The sequence below is a fragment of the Ctenopharyngodon idella genome, chromosome 1, assembly GCF_019924925.1.
Source record: "Ctenopharyngodon idella isolate HZGC_01 chromosome 1, HZGC01, whole genome shotgun sequence".
In the NCBI taxonomy this organism is placed as follows: Eukaryota; Metazoa; Chordata; class Actinopteri; order Cypriniformes; family Xenocyprididae; genus Ctenopharyngodon; species Ctenopharyngodon idella.
In genome coordinates this window covers 43,100,234-43,123,121 of record NC_067220.1, presented here as the reverse complement: position 1 = coordinate 43,123,121, position 22,888 = coordinate 43,100,234, and the positions used below count along the sequence as shown (strand labels likewise).

General features: G+C 39.8%; 1 protein-coding gene and 2 long non-coding RNA genes across 4 annotated transcripts; all 3 read right to left on the bottom strand.

The window, feature by feature from the left end:
• Positions 1-966: 966 nt before the first annotated feature.
• LOC127515441 (uncharacterized) lies at positions 967-1,682 on the bottom strand. 2 transcript variants are annotated; one of them, XR_007930824.1, is made up of 4 exons: positions 1,645-1,682; positions 1,470-1,511; positions 1,290-1,340; positions 967-985 (listed from the first exon to the last, which is right to left on the bottom strand). It is a non-coding gene; the product is annotated as an uncharacterized LOC127515441 (long non-coding RNA). The 2 variants fall into 2 exon arrangements; XR_007930822.1 differs by lacking the exon at positions 967-985 and adding an exon at positions 1,144-1,162.
• A 9,469-nt stretch (positions 1,683-11,151) lies between these two features.
• On the bottom strand, positions 11,152-12,263 carry LOC127521487 (uncharacterized). The gene is made up of 3 exons (XR_007932379.1): positions 12,226-12,263; positions 11,409-11,465; positions 11,152-11,206 (listed from the first exon to the last, which is right to left on the bottom strand). It is a non-coding gene; the product is annotated as an uncharacterized LOC127521487 (long non-coding RNA).
• Positions 12,264-12,468: 205 nt separating this feature from the next.
• Positions 12,469-21,456, bottom strand: LOC127512315 (probable maltase-glucoamylase 2). Its single transcript, XM_051893102.1, has 6 exons — positions 21,414-21,456; positions 21,157-21,213; positions 14,374-14,430; positions 14,115-14,171; positions 13,299-13,355; positions 12,469-12,539 (listed from the first exon to the last, which is right to left on the bottom strand). Exons 1-6 carry the CDS (start codon positions 21,424-21,426, stop codon positions 12,469-12,471), a joined length of 312 nt encoding a protein of 103 aa, XP_051749062.1. The 5' UTR covers positions 21,427-21,456.
• Between the last annotated feature and the right edge of the window lie 1,432 nt (positions 21,457-22,888).

The following is a 22,888-nucleotide window of genomic DNA, read 5'->3' as shown; positions in this document are numbered from 1 at the left end:
TGCAGCTAAAAGTGGTACCGCCAGACTCGGAGATCGGCTGAATGGATTCAAAAATGGTAAAACTCAACTGTTTAACTCTAGGGGAGTTGGAAAATGAATTTTCGAAAATAGTGGCATGTTCCTATAAATAACATTCTACTAACATTAAGGAAACTGAACATTTTCATGTTCTTGGAATGTTACAAATCAACGTTCCTAGAAATTTGAATTTAAATCAAAATTAAGTTGAAAGAACATTTGAGGAACATCATACCTTTAAAAAAAAGTTCCTCTAACATCAAGGAAACTGGACATTTTTTACATTTCCAGAACCAACACTGAATATTTAGAGAATGTTCTTATAACAAAATTCTGTTAGCTGGGTGTGTTCTTCATGAAGACAATTATTAGGAGGAGCTGCTTTTGAAAGCCACATTCCAGTTTGGCAACACATTCACCTGTAGGAGTGGGCCTGGTAGGTTCTGTGGTACCGACATGCTCTAAATCGTCTGAAAATTTTAAAAGATGGGAAGAGATGCCAAATCAGATTGAAATAAAGTACTGTGTTCTTCATGAAGACATTAATTATGGAGGGTTACGTTTCATTATCACAGTCCAGCACATCACCTCACCTGTAGATGTAGAACTAGTAGATGTTGTGGAAATGATGGGCTGCAAAGGAACTGAAACAATAACAGATGGAAAGAGATGTTAGATCAGACTCAGATGCTGAATTGATGTGTTCTTCATGAAGATATTTATTAGAAGGAGCTTCTGTTGAAAGCTACATTTTAGACCGGCAACACATTCACCTGTAGATGTAGAACTGGTAGATGTCGTGGAACTGACCGACTGTAAAGGAACTGAAACAATGAAAAAGGAAACAGACATAAATTAGACTCAGATGCTGAATTGCTTCTTTTGAAAGCCATATTCAGTTTAGAAACATGCTCACCCTCAGTAGTGAGACTGGTAGATGTTGTGGAAGTGACTGTCAGTAAATGATCTGTAACATTTACAAGACCGAACGAGATGCCAAGTCAAATTTAGATGAAGTACTTTGTTCTTCATAATACATTAATTATGGAATGTTACATTTCATTATCACAGTCCAGTCTTACATCATCCTCACCTGTAGAAGTAGAACTGGTAGATTTTGTGGGAGTGACTGTCAGTAAATGATCTGTAACATTTACAAGATGTGAAGGGATGCCAAGTAAAATTTAAATGAAGTACAGTGTTTTTCATGAAGACATTAATGATGGAGGGTTGCATTTCAAAATTACAGTCCAGTCCAGCATCATCCTCACCTGTAGAAGTAGAACTGGTAGATGTTGTGGAAGTGACTGGCTGTAAAAAAACTGAAATAATAACAGATGGAAACAGATGTTAAATCAGACACAGATGCTGAATTACTGTGTTCTTCAGGAAGACAATTATTAGCAGGAGCTGCTTTTGAAAGCCACATTCCAGTTTGACAACACATTCACCTGTAGTAATGGGACTGGTAGGTGCTGTGGTAGCGACAAGCTCTAAATTGTCAGAAAAATTTACAAGATGGGAAGAGATGCCAAGTCAGATTGAAATGAAGTACTGTGTTATTCATGAAGACATTATTAATGGAGGGTTACGTTTCATTATCACAGTCCAGTACATCATCCTCACCTGTAGAAGGAGAACTAGTAGATGTGATGGAAGTGACAGGGTTCAAAGGAACTGAAACAATGAAAAAGGAAACAGATGGTAAATCAGAGTCAGATGCTGAAAATAAAAGATGAAAACAGATGTTAAAGGGTTGAAATGAAAATGAAAATGAAATGAAAATTCTGTCATTAATTACTCACCTGTAATGATTATGAACTTTTGTCATGTCTTCATTTAGTTTCTATCATGTCTTGTTCAGATCCTTTGCCCTCATTGTGTCTCTTGATTAGTTAACAATTTGCAACTGTTTCTGTTCTCCCTGATTGTGTTCTCCCTCATTATTCCCCTTATAAAGTGCCCCTGTTCTGTTCGGTGCTTTGTCTGTGATTGAATGTTTTACCCTGTGTGTGCGTGTACTCTTTATCTTCCTGGAATAAATTTATCACTTGTTTGGATTATCTTCGTCTTCGTGCACTCTCTTGTATCTACAAACCCGATTCCAAAAAAGTTGGGACACTATACAAATTGTGAATAAAAAAGGAATGCAATGATGTGGAAGTTTCAAATTTCAATATTTTATTCAGAATACAACATAGATGACATATCAAATGTTTAAACTGAGAAAATGTATCATTTTAAGGGAAAAATAAGTTGATTTTAAATTTCATGGTATCTCAAAAAAGTTGGGACAAGGCCATGTTTACCACTGTGTGGCATCCCCTCTTCTTTTTATAACAGTCTGCAAACGTCTGGGGACTGAGGAGACAAGTTGCTCAAGTTTAGGAATAGGAATGTTGTCCCATTCTTGTCTAATACAGGCTTCTAGTTGCTCAACTGTCTTAGGTCTTCTTTGTCGCATCTTCCTCTTTATGATGCGCCAAATGTTTTCTATGGGTGAAAGGTCTGGACTGCAGGCTGGCCATTTCAGTACCCGGATCCTTCTTCTACGCAGCCATGATGTTGTAATTGATGCAGTATGTGGTCTGGCATTGTCATGTTGGAAAATGCAAGGTCTTCCCTGAAAGAGACGACGTCTGGATGGGAGCATATGTTGTTCTATAACTTGGATATACCTTTCAGCATTGATGGTGCCTTTCCAGATGTGTAAGCTGCCCATGCCACACGCACTCATGCAACCCCATACCATCAGAGATGCAGGCTTCTGAACTGAGCGCTGATAACAACTTGGGTTGTCCTTGTCCTCTTTAGTCCGGATGACATGGCGTCCCAGTTTTCCAAAAAGAACTTCAAATTTTGATTCGTCTGACCACAGAACAGTTTTCCACTTTGCCACAGTCCATTTTAAATGAGCCTTGGCCCAGAGAAAACGCCTGCGCTTCTGGATCATGTTTAGATATGGTTTCTTTTTTGACCTATAGAGTTTTAGCCGGCAACGGCGAATGGCACAGTGGATTGTGTTCACCGACAATGTTTTCTGGAAGTATTCCTGAGCCCATGTTGTGATTTCCATTACAGTAGCATTCCTGTATGTGATGCAATGCCGTCTAAGGGCCCGAAGATCACGGGCATCCAGTATGGTTTTCCGGCCCTGACCCTTACGCACAGAGATTGTTCCAGATTCTCTGAATCTTTGGATGATATTATGCACTGTAGATGATGATAACTTCAAACTCTTTGCAAGTTTTCTCTGAGAAACTCCTTTCTGATATTGCTCCACTATTTTTTAACCGCAGCATTGGGGGAATTGGTGATCCTCTGCCCATCTTGACTTCTGAGAGACACTGCCACTCTGAGAGGCTCTTTTTACACCCAATCATGTTTCCAATTGACCTAATAAGTTGCAAATTGGTCCTCCAGCTGTTCCTTATATGTACATTTAACTTTTCCGGCCTCTTATTGCTACCTGTCCCAACTTTTTTGGAATGTGTAGCTCTCATGAAATCCAAAATGAGCCAATATTTGGCATGACATTTCAAAATGTCTCACTTTCAACATTTGATATGTTATCTATATTCTATTGTGAATAAAATATAAGTTTATGAGATTTGTAAATTATTGCATTCCTTTTTTATTTACAACTTGTACAGTGTCCCAACTTTTTTGGAATCGGGTTTGTACACCACACAAGCCGCATGACAGAATCACTGACCTAAAGAAGTGAAAGTGTTTTTTTTTTTTTTTTCTGTTTTTTTTGTTTGTTTGTTTTTTGTTTTTCATTTTTCCTGCATGGATAACCCCACTGTCCTCCTTCTGGGTTTGGAGCAAGGGGAACTAACCTTACTTAGAAGACCACATGATGATCTTTTTTAGAAATAGCCCATTTGACTCACTACCCTGACGACTGCCTCTGCACTTTCTACCATGTGAGCTTGAACGCCACATACAGAGCACAGTTGGGGGAATTTTGCTGCCTTTGTGGAGTGGGTGCTCGGAGAAGAGGATCTCACCAGCCCCACCCCAGACCCAGAGCCCGGCCAACAACCACCCCACTGCACGGATCCCTCGCACGGACCCGCCGCGAGTGATGAGCCATTGCCGAGAGGAGTGACAGAGGTGAAGATCGCCACGGAGCCAGAACCTCTTCATACATCTGACCAGGTGCGTGAGCCGGCTACAGCGCTCGTAAGGGAGTTTGCAGTGGAGAGCGAGGGCGTGGAGTCAAGCCCCGTCCACTATACCACCACTGAGGGTGAGCAGAGGCTGTGCTCAGAGGAATTGGACTTAATATATTTCTATACTAAGATAACCTGTCTTCTTCCGCCATCATTTGAATTATCTGTCTGCCCTGAACTGTCTGTTTGTTCACAACCATGAAGGTCATGCCTGAACTGTCCATCTGCCCGATAGAATCTGTCTGTCCCGTCACGGCCACGGAGGTCGTTCCCCTCTCTGTGGAGCTCCTGTTGCTGGGAGTCACAAAATTGTGTCTGTGGGCAGCACACACGGTCCATCAACTCCCAGCTAGTCCCAATCTCCCACCCAGCCTCTCTCTCCCACCTCCTCCCATCATCATCCATTCATCATCCCCACCTCCGCTGCTTCCTGTCAGCCCCTCAGCTTACCCTCAGTCCACCATTGGTGATGTGGGCTCGCTGCGGGTCTGCCAGTCTCCTGCTCCACCGTGGTCGGTGGATCCCCGGTCTCCACCTCCGGCCTCCACGACCTGGACTCCACCTTGGCCCGTCAATCCATTAGCTCCACACTGGCTCATAGCTCCCTCATCTCCACCATGGCCCATTAGTCCACCAGCTTTGCCGGGCTCCCTCGTCCTTCCGGCTCCACCTTGGTTGCTCGTTAACCTGCCCTCGCCTTGGGACTGAACTCCTCCGGCTTCACCTCGTCCCTTCGTCCGTCTGGCTCCATTGGGTTCCTCACTCCCTCCAGCTCCACCCTGGCTCTCTGTTGCTCCGGCTCCACTGTGGCCTTCTGGATCCCTGCCTGCGCCTTGGTCACTAGAGCTGTCGGCATCGCCATTTCCCTCCGGATACTCAGCGTCGCCTTGGCTCGTCGCCTCTCCGTCTACACCCTGGTCTCCTCTTCTACCTGCTCCTCCTCCGTCAGTCACCCCCATGGAGTCATCAGCCCTATCTATTTATCTGACAGAGAGTGATTAATGAGAAGGAACCTGGAAGCATTGAGAGAACTCTCTGTTGGACAAGCTAACTCCCTGCTGTCTGGCTGAAGCTTGCTGTCTTCACTCCACTTTCTCCAGCACTCTCACAACAGAAGCACAAGAGCACCAACACTTGTTTCATCCTCACTGTTGCACAAGAAATAAACGCACCCTTTGGGTTGAAGAACTTACGTGTTTGCTCTCCTTTTTCCCCTAGCCCTGCTACACTTGTTTGGATTATCTTCGTCTTTGTGCGCACTCCACACAAGCTGCATGACATCATTCCAAACCCGTAAGACTTTCATCTTCAGAGTGCAAATTAACATCTTTTTGATCATCTCAAAGCTTTCTGTCCCTCCATAGACAGCCTACGCATTTGAAACTTTGACGCTCCAAAAAGTTCAGAGATCGGAAAACAAATCCATATGAATCGAGAGGTTTAGTCCAAATTTTCTGAAGAGCTCGAATGCTTTTTATGATGATCAGATTTAATTTAGGCTTTTATTCACATATAAACCTTGATCAGCGAACATGAATAGAAGCTCAACCTAACCTGAATAACGTGTGAAAACAAGCCTTTTGCGGAAGATCAAACGTGCTGCATAACCAATGAGGTTCATTCTCGTGTGTTACGCAGCACGTTTGAGCTTTTACAAGAGGTTTGTTCTTGCACGTCATTCAGGTTCGGTTGAGCTTCTATTCATGTTCGCTGATCAAGGTTTATATGTGAGTATAAGCAAAAATTTAATCTGTTCATCATAAAAAGCGATTGAGTCTCTTCTTCACTAAACCACTCAATTCAAATGGATTAGTTTTCCTATGTATTTATGAACTATTTGAAGCGTCAAAGTTGCAGTTGTGTAGGCTGTCTACAGGGGGACAGAAAGCTCTCAACAAAAGAAAGATTTCATCAAAAAGATCTTAATTTGTGTTCCGGTCTTATGTGTTTGGAATGACATGAGGGTGAGTAATTAATGACAGATTTTTTTTTAATTTTTGGGTGAACTAACCCTTTAAATTAAACTCAGATGATGGACTACTGTGTACTTCATGAAGAAAATCATCTTGGAGGGTTTCTTTTAAAAGGCCACATTCAGTCTAGAATCATCCTCACCTGTAGAAGTAGAGCTAGTAGATGTTGTGGAAGTAACCGGCTGGAAAGGAACTGAAAAACATAACAGATGAAGACGTCAAATCAGACTCAGATGCTGAATTACTGTGTTCTTCATGAAGTCACGAATTATGAAGGGTTGTGTTTCAATATTGCAGTCCAGCATCATCCTCACCTGTAGAAGTAGAACTGGTAAATGTTGTGGAAGTGTCCGGCTGTAAAGTTACTGAAACGATAACATATGGAAATACATGTTAAATAAGACTCAGATGCTGAATTGCTGTGTTTCATTAGGAGGAGCTTCTTTTGAAAGCCACATTCAGAACCATGGTTACCTAGTGGGACTGGCAGGTGCTCTGGAATTGACTGAATATAAATGACCAGAAATATTAACAGTTGGGAATCTTTTGGGTAACTCACGATTCGATTCAAATCAATTCTCGATTTTAAATCAAAAATCCATTCGATATATGCATAGATTTGATTTTAGTATGTGTTGCTTTTCCTATTCGACTGCGGTAGACAGTTTAATAGGTCTTGAAAAAAAATCCCACAGAATTAAATGTGAATCACAGTAAAATAAGAGCAGTAAATTATTGTGATATATCATTTTGCAATTGATTAACAGTATTTTGTAAGAAAATAACCCAGCATGAATTCATTTCACTGTAAATGTGTGACTACACTAATTTATTATAAAACAATACTCTTTAATCCTGTAAATTCCTGGCAATTTTTTTTACAGTGTGATCAACAAACATTTAGCCAAAACACAATCCAACAGCAGAAACATCATACTTAATACTACATTACCAGCTGAGGTCATCTCTGGTATGACTGTTGCATTGGTGCTGCTGATCTTAGTAACAGCTGAAAAAATAATGACTGATGAATAGCAATGAATCAACAAACACAATAAAAAGAGCTCATTTAAAAATAAGTACTCTTACACACATCTGTTTAATTCTACAGATCAACAAACATTTAGCTAAAACACAATCCAACAGCAGAAACATCATACTTAATACTACATTACCAGCTGAGGTCATCTCTGGTATGACTGTTGCATTGGTGCTGCTGATGATAGTAACAGCTGAAAATAAATGACTGATGAATACCAATGAATCAACAAACACAATAAAAAGAGCTCATGTAGATAAAGTACGCTTTCCACCTCTGATCATCTTTATCTACAAACACAAACACACTCACACACATCTGTTCAATTCTACAGATCCACAAACATTCAGCCAAAACACAATCCAACAGAGGAAACATCAGACTACATTACCAGGTGAGGTCATCTCTGGTGTGACTGTTGTATCGGTGCTGCTGATGATAGTAACATCTGAAAAAATAATGACTGATGAATACCACCCTGCAAACAAGCCTTTACAGGCCCACTTAGGGTCGTCAGCGCAGGGACCCTAAGAATTTGCTCTTTGGCAAAACGTTGGCCCCTTAGCACTGGCCCTGCACGGGCAGCCCTCAGTTAGCCTACAGGAAGCACTGTTTTATTGAAAATAATAAAGTTGGAAGTCACCGTTATGGAGGTAAGCACTTGCTTTAGTTGGGCTCTTGACCCTTGACTTCTTAATATTAATGTTTCTCTGGTTGTTGAAACCGTGTGTTTCTGAAACACATTTGTTATAACAAAAGTTGTCAGAAGTAAAACTAATTATTAGTATTAATAGTTTTTTTTATTGTCATGTAGTGGTCCAATCTCTGAGAGCATTTTTTTTGATAATTTTACTTGCTTCCATAATGGTGACATCAAACTTTATTTTTTTTTCAATAAAACAGTGTTAAGGCTTCTTGGAGGCTAAGTGAGAGCTGTCTGTGCAGGGCCAGCGCTAAGGGGCCAACGTTTTGCCAATGAGCAAATTCTCAGGGGCCCTAAATGGGCCCGTTTGCAGGCTTATTTGCAGGGCAATTAATCAACAAACACAATAAAAAGAGCTCATTTAAAAATAAGTACTCTTATTTTTAAATGAGAGTACTTATTTTCATATTCTTGTTTTCCACCTCTGCTCATCTTTATCTAGAGACACAAACACACACTCACACACATCTGTTTAATTCTACAGATCCACAAACATTCAGCCAAAACACAATCCAACAGAGGAAACATCAGACTACATTACCAGCTGAGGTCATCTCTGGTGTGACTGCTGCATTGGTGCTGCTGATGATAGTAGCATCTGAAAATATAATGACTGATGAATACCAATGAATCAACAAACACAATAAAAAGAGCTCATGTAGATAAAAGTACGCTTTCCACCTCTGATCATCTTTATCTACAAACACAAACACACTCACACACATCTGTTCAATTCTACAGATCCACAAACATTCAGCCAAAACACAATCCAACAGAGGAAACATCAGACTACATTACCAGCTGAAGTCATCTCTGGTGTGACTGTTGCATCGGTGCTGCTGATGATAGTAACATCTGAAAAAATAATGACCGATGAATACCACCCTGCAAACAAGCCTTTACAGGCCCACTTAGGGTTGTCAGCGCAGGGACCCTAAGAATTTGCTCTTTGGCAAAATGTTGGCCCCTTAGCACGGGCAGCCCTCAGTTAGCCTACAGGAAGCACTGTTTTATTGAAAATAATAAAGTTGGAAGTCACCGTTATGGAGGTAAGCACTTGCTTTAGTTGTGCTCTTGACCCTTGACTTCTTAATATTAATGTTTCTCTGGTTGTTGTAACCGTGTATTTCTGAAACACATTTGTTATAACAAAAGTTGTGAGAAGTAAAACTAATTATTAGTATTAACAATTTTTTTGTTGTCATGTAGTGGTCCAATCTCTGAGAGCATTTTTTTTGATAATTTTACTTGCTTCTATAATGGTGACATAAAACTTAATTATTTTTTTTTCAATAAAACAGTGTTAAGGCTTCTTGGAGGCTAAGTGAGAGCTGCCTGTGCAGGGCCAGCGCTAAGGGGCCAATGTTTTGCCAATGAGCAAATTCTCAGGGGCCCTAAGGTGGCCCGTTTGCAGGCTTATTTGCAGGGCAATTAATCAACAAACACAATAAAAAGAGCTCATTTAAAAATAAGTACTCTTTCCACCTCTGCTCATCTTTATCTAGAGACACAAACACACACTCACACACATCTGTTTAATTCTACAGATCCACAAACATTCAGCCAAAACACAATCCAACAGAGGAAACATCAGACTACATTACCAGCTGAGGTCATCTCTGGTGTGACTGTTGTATCGGTGCTGCTGATGTTAGTAACATCTGAAAAAATAATGGCCGATGAATACCACCCTGCAAACAAGCCTTTACAGGCCCACTTAGGGTTGTCAGCGCAGGGACCCTAAGAATTTGCTCTTTGGCAAAATGTTGGCCCCTTAGCACAGGCAGCCCTCAGTTAGCCTACAGGAAGCACTGTTTTATTGAAAATAATAAAGTTGGAAGTCACCGTTATGGAGGTAAGCACTTGCTTTAGTTGGGCTCTTGACCCTTGACTTATTAATATTAATGTTTCTTTCGTTGTTGTAGTTGTGTGTTTCTGAAACACATTTGTTATAACAAAAGTTGTGAGAAGTAAAACTAATTATTAGTAATAATATTTAATAATCTTTCTGTTGTCATGTAGTGGTCTAATCTCTGAGAGCATTTTTTTTTAATAATTTTACTTACTTTCATATTGGTGATATCAAACTTTTTATTTTTTTTTTTTCAATAAAACAGTGTTAAGGCTTCTTGGAGGCTAAGTGAGAGCTGCCTGTGCAGGGCCAGCGCTAAGGGGCCAATGTTTTGCCAATGAGCAAATTCTCAGGGGCCCTAAGTGGGCCCGTTTGCAGGCTTATTTGCAGGGCAATTAATCAACAAACACAATAAAAAGAGCTCATTTAGAAATAAGTACTCTTTCCACCTCTGCTCATCTTTATCTAGAGACACAAACACACACTCACACACATCTGTTTAATTCTGCAGATCAACAAACATTCAGCCAAAACACAATCCAACAGAGGAAACATCAGACTACATTACCAGGTGAGGTCGTCTCTGGTGTGACTGTTGTATGGGTGCTGCTGTTGATAGTAGCATCTGAAAAAATAATGACCGATGAATACCACCCTGCAAACAAGCCTTTACAGGCCCACTTAGGGTTGTCAGCGCAGGGACCCTAAGAATTTGCTCTTTGGCAAAATGTTGGCCCCTTAGCACGGGCAGCCCTCAGTTAGCCTACAGGAAGCACTGTTTTATTGAAAATAATAAAGTTGGAAGTCACCGTTATGGAGGTAAGCACTTGCTTTAGTTGGGCTCTTGACCCTTGACTTATTAATATTAATGTTTCTCTGGTTGTTGTAACCGTGTATTTCTGAAACACATTTGTTATAACAAAAGTTGTGAGAAGTAGAACTAATTATTAGTAATAATAATTAATAATCTTTCTGTTGTCATGTAGTGGTCCAACCTCTGAGAGCATTTTTTTAATAATTTTACTTACTTCCATATTGGTGATATCAAACTTTATTTATTTTTTTTTTTTTTCAATAAAACAGTGTTAAGGCTTCTTGGAGGCTAAGTGACAGCTGCCTGTGCAGGGCCAGCGCTAAGGGGCCAATGTTTTGCCAATGAGCAAATTCTCAGGGGCCCTAAGGTGGCCCGTTTGCAGGCTTATTTGCAGGGCAATTAATCAACAAACAAAATAAAAAGAGCTCATTTAAAAATAAGTACTCTTTCCACCTCTGCTCATCTTTATCTAGAGACACAAACACACACTCACACACATCTGTTTAATTCTGCAGATCAACAAACATTCAGCCAAAACACAATCCAACAGAGGAAACATCAGACTACATTACCAGGTGAGGTCGTCTCTGGTATGACTGTTGCATTGGTGCTGCTGATGTTAGTAACAGCTGGAAAAATAATGACTGATGAATAGCAATGAATCAACAAACACAACAAAAAGAGCTCATGTAGATAAAAGTACTCTTTCCACCTCTGATCATCTTTATCTAGAGACACAAACACACACTCACACACATCTGTTTAATTCTACAGATCCACAAACATTCAGCCAAAACACAATCCAACAGAGGAAACATCAGACTACATTACCAGGTGAGGTCATCTCTGGTGTGACTGTTGCATTGGTGCTGCTGATGATAGTAACATCTGAAAAAATAATGACCGATGAATACCACCCTGCAAACAAGCCTTTACAGGCCCACTTAGGGCTGTCAGTGCAGGGACCCTGAGAATTTGTTCATTAGCAAAACGTTGGCCCCTTAGCACTGGCCCTGCACGGGCAGCCCTCAGTTAGCCTACAGGAAGCACTGTTTTATTGAAAATAATAAAGTTGGAAGTCACCGTTATGGAGGTAAGCACTTGCTTTAGTTGGGCTCTTGACCCTTGACTTCTTAATATTAATGTTTCTCTGGTTGTTGTAACCGTGTATTTCTGAAACACATTTGTTATAACAAAAGTTGTGAGAAGTAAAACTAATTATTAGTATTAATAATTTTTTTGTTGTCATGTAGTGGTCCAATCTCTGAGAGCATTTTTTTTGATAATTTTACTTGCTTCCATAATGGTGACATAAAACTTTTTTTTTTTTTTTTCAATAAAACAGTGTTAAGGCTTCTTGGAAGCCAAGTGAGAGCTGTCTGTGCAGGGCCAGCGCTAAGGGGCCAATGTTTTGCCAATGAGCAAATTCTCAGGGGCCCTAAGTGGGCCCGTTTGCAGGCTTATTTGCAGGGCAATTAATCAACAAACACAATAAAAAGAGCTCATTTAAAAATAAGTACTCTTTCCAACTCTGCTCATCTTTATCTAGAGACACAAACACAAACTCACACACATCTGTTTAATTCTACAGATCCACAAACATTCAGCCAAAACACAATCCAACAGAGGAAACATCAGACTACATTACCAGCTGAGGTTGTCTCTGGTGTGACTGTTGCATTGGTGCTGCTGATGATAGTAGCATCTGAAAATATAATGACTGATGAATACCAATGAATCAACAAACACAATAAAAAGAGCTCATGTAGATAAAAGTACGCTTTCCACCTCTGATCATCTTTATCTACAAACACAAACACACGCACACACATCTGTTCAATTCTACAGATCCACAAACATTCAGCCAAAACACAATCCAACAGAGGAAACATCAGACTACATTACCAGCTGAAGTCATCTCTGGTGTGACTGTTGCATTGGTGCTGCTGATGATAGTAACATCTGAAAAAATAATGACCGATGAATACCACCCTGCAAACAAGCCTTTACAGGCCCACTTAGGGTTGTCAGCGCAGGGACCCTAAGAATTTGCTCTTTGGCAAAAGGTTGGCCCCTTAGCACGGGCAGCCCTCAGTTAGCCTACAGGAAGCACTGTTTTATTGAAAATAATAAAGTTGGAAGTCACCGTTATGGAGGTAAGCACTTGCTTTAGTTGGGCTCTTGACCCTTGACTTATTAATATTAATGTTTCTCTGGTTGTTGTAGTTGTGTGTTTCTGAAACACATTTGTTATAACAAAAGTTGTGAGAAGTAAAACTAATTATTAGTAATAATATTTAATAATCTTTCTGTTGTCATGTAGTGGTCTAATCTCTGAGAGCATTTTTTTTTAATAATTTTACTTACTTTCATATTGGTGATATCAAACTTTTTATTTTTTTTTTTTCAATAAAACAGTGTTAAGGCTTCTTGGAGGCTAAGTGAGAGCTGCCTGTGCAGGGCCAGCGCTAAGGGGCCAATGTTTTGCCAATGAGCAAATTCTCAGGGGCCCTAAGTGGGCCCGTTTGCAGGCTTATTTGCAGGGCAATTAATCAACAAACACAATAAAAAGAGCTCATTTAGAAATAAGTACTCTTTCCACCTCTGCTCATCTTTATCTAGAGACACAAACACACACTCACACACATCTGTTTAATTCTGCAGATCAACAAACATTCAGCCAAAACACAATCCAACAGAGGAAACATCAGACTACATTACCAGGTGAGGTCGTCTCTGGTGTGACTGTTGTATGGGTGCTGCTGTTGATAGTAGCATCTGAAAAAATAATGACCGATGAATACCACCCTGCAAACAAGCCTTTACAGGCCCACTTAGGGTTGTCAGCGCAGGGACCCTAAGAATTTGCTCTTTGGCAAAATGTTGGCCCCTTAGCACGGGCAGCCCTCAGTTAGCCTACAGGAAGCACTGTTTTATTGAAAATAATAAAGTTGGAAGTCACCGTTATGGAGGTAAGCACTTGCTTTAGTTGGGCTCTTGACCCTTGACTTATTAATATTAATGTTTCTCTGGTTGTTGTAACCGTGTATTTCTGAAACACATTTGTTATAACAAAAGTTGTGAGAAGTAAAACTAATTATTAGTAATAATAATTAATAATCTTTCTGTTGTCATGTAGTGGTCCAACCTCTGAGAGCATTTTTTTAATAATTTTACTTACTTCCATATTGGTGATATCAAACTTTATTTATTTATTTTTTTTTTCAATAAAACAGTGTTAAGGCTTCTTGGAGGCTAAGTGACAGCTGCCTGTGCAGGGCAAGCGCTAAGGGGCCAATGTTTTGCCAATGAGCAAATTCTCAGGGGCCCTAAGGTGGCCCGTTTGCAGGCTTATTTGCAGGGCAATTAATCAACAAACAAAATAAAAAGAGCTCATTTAAAAATAAGTACTCTTTCCACCTCTGCTCATCTTTATCTAGAGACACAAACACACACTCACACACATCTGTTTAATTCTGCAGATCAACAAACATTCAGCCAAAACAATCCAACAGAGGAAACATCAGACTACATTACCAGGTGAGGTCGTCTCTGGTATGACTGTTGCATTGGTGCTGCTGATGTTAGTAACAGCTGGAAAAATAATGACTGATGAATAGCAATGAATCAACAAACACAACAAAAAGAGCTCATGTAGATAAAAGTACTCTTTCCACCTCTGATCATCTTTATCTAGAGACACAAACACACACTCACACACATCTGTTTAATTCTACAGATCCACAAACATTCAGCCAAAACACAATCCAACAGAGGAAACATCAGACTACATTACCAGGTGAGGTCATCTCTGGTGTGACTGTTGCATTGGTGCTGCTGATGATAGTAACATCTGAAAAAATAATGACCGATGAATACCACCCTGCAAACAAGCCTTTACAGGCCCACTTAGGGCTGTCAGTGCAGGGACCCTGAGAATTTGTTCATTAGCAAAACGTTGGCCCCTTAGCACTGGCCCTGCACGGGCAGCCCTCAGTTAGCCTACAGGAAGCACTGTTTTATTGAAAATAATAAAGTTGGAAGTCACCGTTATGGAGGTAAGCACTTGCTTTAGTTGGGCTCTTGACCCTTGACTTCTTAATATTAATGTTTCTCTGGTTGTTGTAACCGTGTATTTCTGAAACACATTTGTTATAACAAAAGTTGTGAGAAGTAAAACTAATTATTAGTATTAATAATTTTTTTGTTGTCATGTAGTGGTCCAATCTCTGAGAGCATTTTTTTTGATAATTTTACTTGCTTCCATAATGGTGACATAAAACTTTTTTTTTTTTTTTTCAATAAAACAGTGTTAAGGCTTCTTGGAAGCCAAGTGAGAGCTGTCTGTGCAGGGCCAGCGCTAAGGGGCCAATGTTTTGCCAATGAGCAAATTCTCAGGGGCCCTAAGTGGGCCCGTTTGCAGGCTTATTTGCAGGGCAATTAATCAACAAACACAATAAAAAGAGCTCATTTAAAAATAAGTACTCTTTCCAACTCTGCTCATCTTTATCTAGAGACACAAACACAAACTCACACACATCTGTTTAATTCTACAGATCCACAAACATTCAGCCAAAACACAATCCAACAGAGGAAACATCAGACTACATTACCAGCTGAGGTTGTCTCTGGTGTGACTGTTGCATTGGTGCTGCTGATGATAGTAGCATCTGAAAATATAATGACTGATGAATACCAATGAATCAACAAACACAATAAAAAGAGCTCATGTAGATAAAAGTACGCTTTCCACCTCTGATCATCTTTATCTACAAACACAAACACACGCACACACATCTGTTCAATTCTACAGATCCACAAACATTCAGCCAAAACACAATCCAACAGAGGAAACATCAGACTACATTACCAGCTGAAGTCATCTCTGGTGTGACTGTTGCATTGGTGCTGCTGATGATAGTAACATCTGAAAAAATAATGACCGATGAATACCACCCTGCAAACAAGCCTTTACAGGCCCACTTAGGGTTGTCAGCGCAGGGACCCTAAGAATTTGCTCTTTGGCAAAAGGTTGGCCCCTTAGCACGGGCAGCCCTCAGTTAGCCTACAGGAAGCACTGTTTTATTGAAAATAATAAAGTTGGAAGTCACCGTTATGGAGGTAAGCACTTGCTTTAGTTGGGCTCTTGACCCTTGACTTATTAATATTAATGTTTCTCTGGTTGTTGTAGTTGTGTGTTTCTGAAACACATTTGTTATAACAAAAGTTGTGAGAAGTAAAACTAATTATTAGTAATAATAATTAATAATCTTTCTGTTGTCATGTAGTGGTCCAACCTCTGAGAGCATTTTTTTAATAATTTTACTTACTTCCATATTGGTGATATCAAACTTTATTTATTTTTTTTTTATTTTTTTTCAATAAAACAGTGTTAAGGCTTCTTGGAGGCTAAGTGACAGCTGCCTGTGCAGGGCAAGCGCTAAGGGGCCAATGTTTTGCCAATGAGCAAATTCTCAGGGGCCCTAAGGTGGCCCGTTTGCAGGCTTATTTGCAGGGCAATTAATCAACAAACAAAATAAAAAGAGCTCATTTAAAAATAAGTACTCTTTCCACCTCTGCTCATCTTTATCTAGAGACACAAACACACACTCACACACATCTGTTTAATTCTGCAGATCAACAAACATTCAGCCAAAACACAATCCAACAGAGGAAACATCAGACTACATTACCAGCTGAAGTCATCTCTGGTGTGATTGTTGTATGGGTGCTGCTGTTGATAGTAGCATCTGAAAAAATAATGACTGATGAATAGCAATGAATCAACAAACACAACAAAAAGAGCTCATGTAGATATAAGTACTCTTTCCACCTCTGATCATCTTTATCTAGAGACACAAACACACACTCACACACATCTGTTTAATTCTACAGATCCACAAACATTCAGCCAAAACACAATCCAACAGAGGAAACATCAGACTACATTACCAGGTGAGGTCATCTCTGGTGTGACTGTTGCATTGGTGCTGCTGATGATAGTAACATCTGAAAAAATAATGACCGATGAATACCACCCTGCAAACAAGCCTTTACAGGCCCACTTAGGGCTGTCAGTGCAGGGACCCTGAGAATTTGTTCATTAGCAAAACGTTGGCCCCTTAGCACTGGCCCTGCACGGGCAGCCCTCAGTTAGCCTACAGGAAGCACTGTTTTATTGAAAATAATAAAGTTGGAAGTCACCGTTATGGAGGTAAGCACTTGCTTTAGTTGGGCTCTTGACCCTTGACTTCTTAATATTAATGTTTCTCTGGTTGTTGAAACCGTGTGTTTCTGAAACACATTTGTTATAACAAAAGTTGTCAGAAGTAAAACTAATTATTAGTATTAATAGTTTTTTTTATTGTCATGTAGTGGTCCAATCTCTGAGAGCATTTTTTTTGATAATTTTACTTGCTTCCATAATGGTGACATCAAACTTTATTTTTTTTTCAATAAAACAGTGTTAAGGCTTCTTGGAGGCTAAGTGAGAGCTGTCTGTGCAGGGCCAGCGCTAAGGGGCCAACGTTTTGCCAATGAGCAAATTCTCAGGGGCCCTAAATGGGCCCGTTTGCAGGCTTATTTGCAGGGCAATTAATCAACAAACACAATAAAAAGAGCTCATTTAAAAATAAGTACTCTTATTTTTAAATGAGAGTACTTATTTTCATATTCTTGTTTTCCACCTCTGCTCATCTTTATCTAGAGACACAAACACACACTCACACACATCTGTTTAATTCTACAGATCCACAAACATTCAGCCAAAACACAATCCAACAGAGGAAACATCAGACTACATTACCAGCTGAGGTCATCTCTGGTGTGACTGCTGCATTGGTGCTGCTGATGATAGTAGCATCTGAAAATATAATGACTGATGAATACCAATGAATCAACAAACACAATAAAAAGAGCTCATGTAGATAAAAGTACGCTTTCCACCTCTGATCATCTTTATCTACAAACACAAACACACTCACACACATCTGTTCAATTCTACAGATCCACAAACATTCAGCCAAAACACAATCCAACAGAGGAAACATCAGACTACATTACCAGCTGAAGTCATCTCTGGTGTGACTGTTGTATCGGTGCTGCTGATGTTAGTAACATCTGAAAAAATAATGACCGATGAATACCACCCTGCAAACAAGCCTTTACAGGCCCACTTAGGGTTGTCAGCGCAGGGACCCTAAGAATTTGCTCTTTGGCAAAATGTTGGCCCCTTAGCACGGGCAGCCCTCAGTTAGCCTACAGGAAGCACTGTTTTATTGAAAATAATAAAGTTGGAAGTCACCGTTATGGAGGTAAGCACTTGCTTTAGTTGTGCTCTTGACCCTTGACTTCTTAATATTAATGTTTCTCTGGTTGTTGTAACCGTGTATTTCTGAAACACATTTGTTATAACAAAAGTTGTGAGAAGTAAAACTAATTATTAGTATTAACAATTTTTTTGTTGTCATGTAGTGGTCCAATCTCTGAGAGCATTTTTTTTGATAATTTTACTTGCTTCTATAATGGTGACATAAAACTTAATTATTTTTTTTTCAATAAAACAGTGTTAAGGCTTCTTGGAGGCTAAGTGAGAGCTGCCTGTGCAGGGCCAGCGCTAAGGGGCCAATGTTTTGCCAATGAGCAAATTCTCAGGGGCCCTAAGGTGGCCCGTTTGCAGGCTTATTTGCAGGGCAATTAATCAACAAACACAATAAAAAGAGCTCATTTAAAAATAAGTACTCTTTCCACCTCTGCTCATCTTTATCTAGAGACACAAACACACACTCACACACATCTGTTTAATTCTACAGATCCACAAACATTCAGCCAAAACACAATCCAACAGAGGAAACATCAGACTACATTACCAGCTGAGGTCATCTCTGGTGTGACTGTTGTATCGGTGCTGCTGATGTTAGTAACATCTGAAAAAATAATGGCCGATGAATACCACCCTGCAAACAAGCCTTTACAGGCCCACTTAGGGTTGTCAGCGCAGGGACCCTAAGAATTTGCTCTTTGGCAAAATGTTGGCCCCTTAGCACAGGCAGCCCTCAGTTAGCCTACAGGAAGCACTGTTTTATTGAAAATAATAAAGTTGGAAGTCACCGTTATGGAGGTAAGCACTTGCTTTAGTTGGGCTCTTGACCCTTGACTTATTAATATTAATGTTTCTTTCGTTGTTGTAGTTGTGTGTTTCTGAAACACATTTGTTATAACAAAAGTTGTGAGAAGTAAAACTAATTATTAGTAATAATATTTAATAATCTTTCTGTTGTCATGTAGTGGTCTAATCTCTGAGAGCATTTTTTTTTAATAATTTTACTTACTTTCATATTGGTGATATCAAACTTTTTATTTTTTTTTTTTCAATAAAACAGTGTTAAGGCTTCTTGGAGGCTAAGTGAGAGCTGCCTGTGCAGGGCCAGCGCTAAGGGGCCAATGTTTTGCCAATGAGCAAATTCTCAGGGGCCCTAAGTGGGCCCGTTTGCAGGCTTATTTGCAGGGCAATTAATCAACAAACACAATAAAAAGAGCTCATTTAGAAATAAGTACTCTTTCCACCTCTGCTCATCTTTATCTAGAGACACAAACACACACTCACACACATCTGTTTAATTCTGCAGATCAACAAACATTCAGCCAAAACACAATCCAACAGAGGAAACATCAGACTACATTACCAGGTGAGGTCGTCTCTGGTGTGACTGTTGTATGGGTGCTGCTGTTGATAGTAGCATCTGAAAAAATAATGACCGATGAATACCACCCTGCAAACAAGCCTTTACAGGCCCACTTAGGGTTGTCAGCGCAGGGACCCTAAGAATTTGCTCTTTGGCAAAATGTTGGCCCCTTAGCACGGGCAGCCCTCAGTTAGCCTACAGGAAGCACTGTTTTATTGAAAATAATAAAGTTGGAAGTCACCGTTATGGAGGTAAGCACTTGCTTTAGTTGGGCTCTTGACCCTTGACTTATTAATATTAATGTTTCTCTGGTTGTTGTAACCGTGTATTTCTGAAACACATTTGTTATAACAAAAGTTGTGAGAAGTAGAACTAATTATTAGTAATAATAATTAATAATCTTTCTGTTGTCATGTAGTGGTCCAACCTCTGAGAGCATTTTTTTAATAATTTTACTTACTTCCATATTGGTGATATCAAACTTTATTTATTTTTTTTTTTTTTCAATAAAACAGTGTTAAGGCTTCTTGGAGGCTAAGTGACAGCTGCCTGTGCAGGGCCAGCGCTAAGGGGCCAATGTTTTGCCAATGAGCAAATTCTCAGGGGCCCTAAGGTGGCCCGTTTGCAGGCTTATTTGCAGGGCAATTAATCAACAAACAAAATAAAAAGAGCTCATTTAAAAATAAGTACTCTTTCCACCTCTGCTCATCTTTATCTAGAGACACAAACACACACTCACACACATCTGTTTAATTCTGCAGATCAACAAACATTCAGCCAAAACACAATCCAACAGAGGAAACATCAGACTACATTACCAGGTGAGGTCGTCTCTGGTATGACTGTTGCATTGGTGCTGCTGATGTTAGTAACAGCTGGAAAAATAATGACTGATGAATAGCAATGAATCAACAAACACAACAAAAAGAGCTCATGTAGATAAAAGTACTCTTTCCACCTCTGATCATCTTTATCTAGAGACACAAACACACACTCACACACATCTGTTTAATTCTACAGATCCACAAACATTCAGCCAAAACACAATCCAACAGAGGAAACATCAGACTACATTACCAGGTGAGGTCATCTCTGGTGTGACTGTTGCATTGGTGCTGCTGATGATAGTAACATCTGAAAAAATAATGACCGATGAATACCACCCTGCAAACAAGCCTTTACAGGCCCACTTAGGGCTGTCAGTGCAGGGACCCTGAGAATTTGTTCATTAGCAAAACGTTGGCCCCTTAGCACTGGCCCTGCACGGGCAGCCCTCAGTTAGCCTACAGGAAGCACTGTTTTATTGAAAATAATAAAGTTGGAAGTCACCGTTATGGAGGTAAGCACTTGCTTTAGTTGGGCTCTTGACCCTTGACTTCTTAATATTAATGTTTCTCTGGTTGTTGTAACCGTGTATTTCTGAAACACATTTGTTATAACAAAAGTTGTGAGAAGTAAAACTAATTATTAGTATTAATAATTTTTTTGTTGTCATGTAGTGGTCCAATCTCTGAGAGCATTTTTTTTGATAATTTTACTTGCTTCCATAATGGTGACATAAAACTTTTTTTTTTTTTTTTTCAATAAAACAGTGTTAAGGCTTCTTGGAAGCCAAGTGAGAGCTGTCTGTGCAGGGCCAGCGCTAAGGGGCCAATGTTTTGCCAATGAGCAAATTCTCAGGGGCCCTAAGTGGGCCCGTTTGCAGGCTTATTTGCAGGGCAATTAATCAACAAACACAATAAAAAGAGCTCATTTAAAAATAAGTACTCTTTCCAACTCTGCTCATCTTTATCTAGAGACACAAACACAAACTCACACACATCTGTTTAATTCTACAGATCCACAAACATTCAGCCAAAACACAATCCAACAGAGGAAACATCAGACTACATTACCAGCTGAGGTTGTCTCTGGTGTGACTGTTGCATTGGTGCTGCTGATGATAGTAGCATCTGAAAATATAATGACTGATGAATACCAATGAATCAACAAACACAATAAAAAGAGCTCATGTAGATAAAAGTACGCTTTCCACCTCTGATCATCTTTATCTACAAACACAAACACACGCACACACATCTGTTCAATTCTACAGATCCACAAACATTCAGCCAAAACACAATCCAACAGAGGAAACATCAGACTACATTACCAGCTGAAGTCATCTCTGGTGTGACTGTTGCATTGGTGCTGCTGATGATAGTAACATCTGAAAAAATAATGACCGATGAATACCACCCTGCAAACAAGCCTTTACAGGCCCACTTAGGGTTGTCAGCGCAGGGACCCTAAGAATTTGCTCTTTGGCAAAAGGTTGGCCCCTTAGCACGGGCAGCCCTCAGTTAGCCTACAGGAAGCACTGTTTTATTGAAAATAATAAAGTTGGAAGTCACCGTTATGGAGGTAAGCACTTGCTTTAGTTGGGCTCTTGACCCTTGACTTCTTAATATTAATGTTTCTCTGGTTGTTGTAACCGTGTATTTCTGAGACACATTTATTATAACAAAAGTTGTGAGAAGTGAAACTAATTATTAGTATTAATAATTTGTTTGTTGTCATGTAGTGGTCCAATCTCTGAGAGCATTTTTTTTTTTGATAATTTTACTTGCTTCCATAATGGTGACATCAAACTTTTTATTTTTTTTTTTTCAATAAAACAGTGTTAAGGCTTCTTGGAGGCTAAGTGAGAGCTGCCTGTGCAGGGCCAGCGCTAAGGGGCCAATGTTTTGCCAATGAGCAAATTCTCAGGGGCCCTAAGTGGGCCCGTTTGCAGGCTTATTTGCAGGGCAATTAATCAACAAACACAATAAAAAGAGCTCATTTAGAAATAAGTACTCTTTCCACCTCTGCTCATCTTTATCTAGAGACACAAACACACACTCACACACATCTGTTTAATTCTGCAGATCAACAAACATTCAGCCAAAACACAATCCAACAGAGGAAACATCAGACTACATTACCAGGTGAGGTCGTCTCTGGTGTGACTGTTGTATGGGTGCTGCTGTTGATAGTAGCATCTGAAAAAATAATGACCGATGAATACCACCCTGCAAACAAGCCTTTACAGGCCCACTTAGGGTTGTCAGCGCAGGGACCCTGAGAATTTGCTCTTTGGCAAAACGTTGGCCCCTTAGCACTGGGCAGCCCTCAGTTAGCCTACAGGAAGCACTGTTTTATTGAAAATAATAAAGTTGGAAGTCACCGTTATGGAGGTAAGCACTTGCTTTAGTTGGGCTCTTGACCCTTGACTTATTAATATTAATGTTTCTCTGGTTGTTGTAACCGTGTATTTCTGAAACACATTTGTTATAACAAAAGTTGTGAGAAGTAAAACTAATTATTAGTAATAATAATTAATAATCTTTCTGTTGTCATGTAGTGGTCCAACCTCTGAGAGCATTTTTTTAATAATTTTACTTACTTCCATAATGGTGAATATCAAACTTTATTTATTTTTTTTTTCGATAAAACAGTGTTAAGGCTTCTTGGAGGCTAAGTGACAGCTGCCTGTGCAGGGCAAGCGCTAAGGGGCCAATGTTTTGCCAATGAGCAAATTCTCAGGGGCCCTAAGGTGGCCCGTTTGCAGGCTTATTTGCAGGGCAATTAATCAACAAACACAATAAA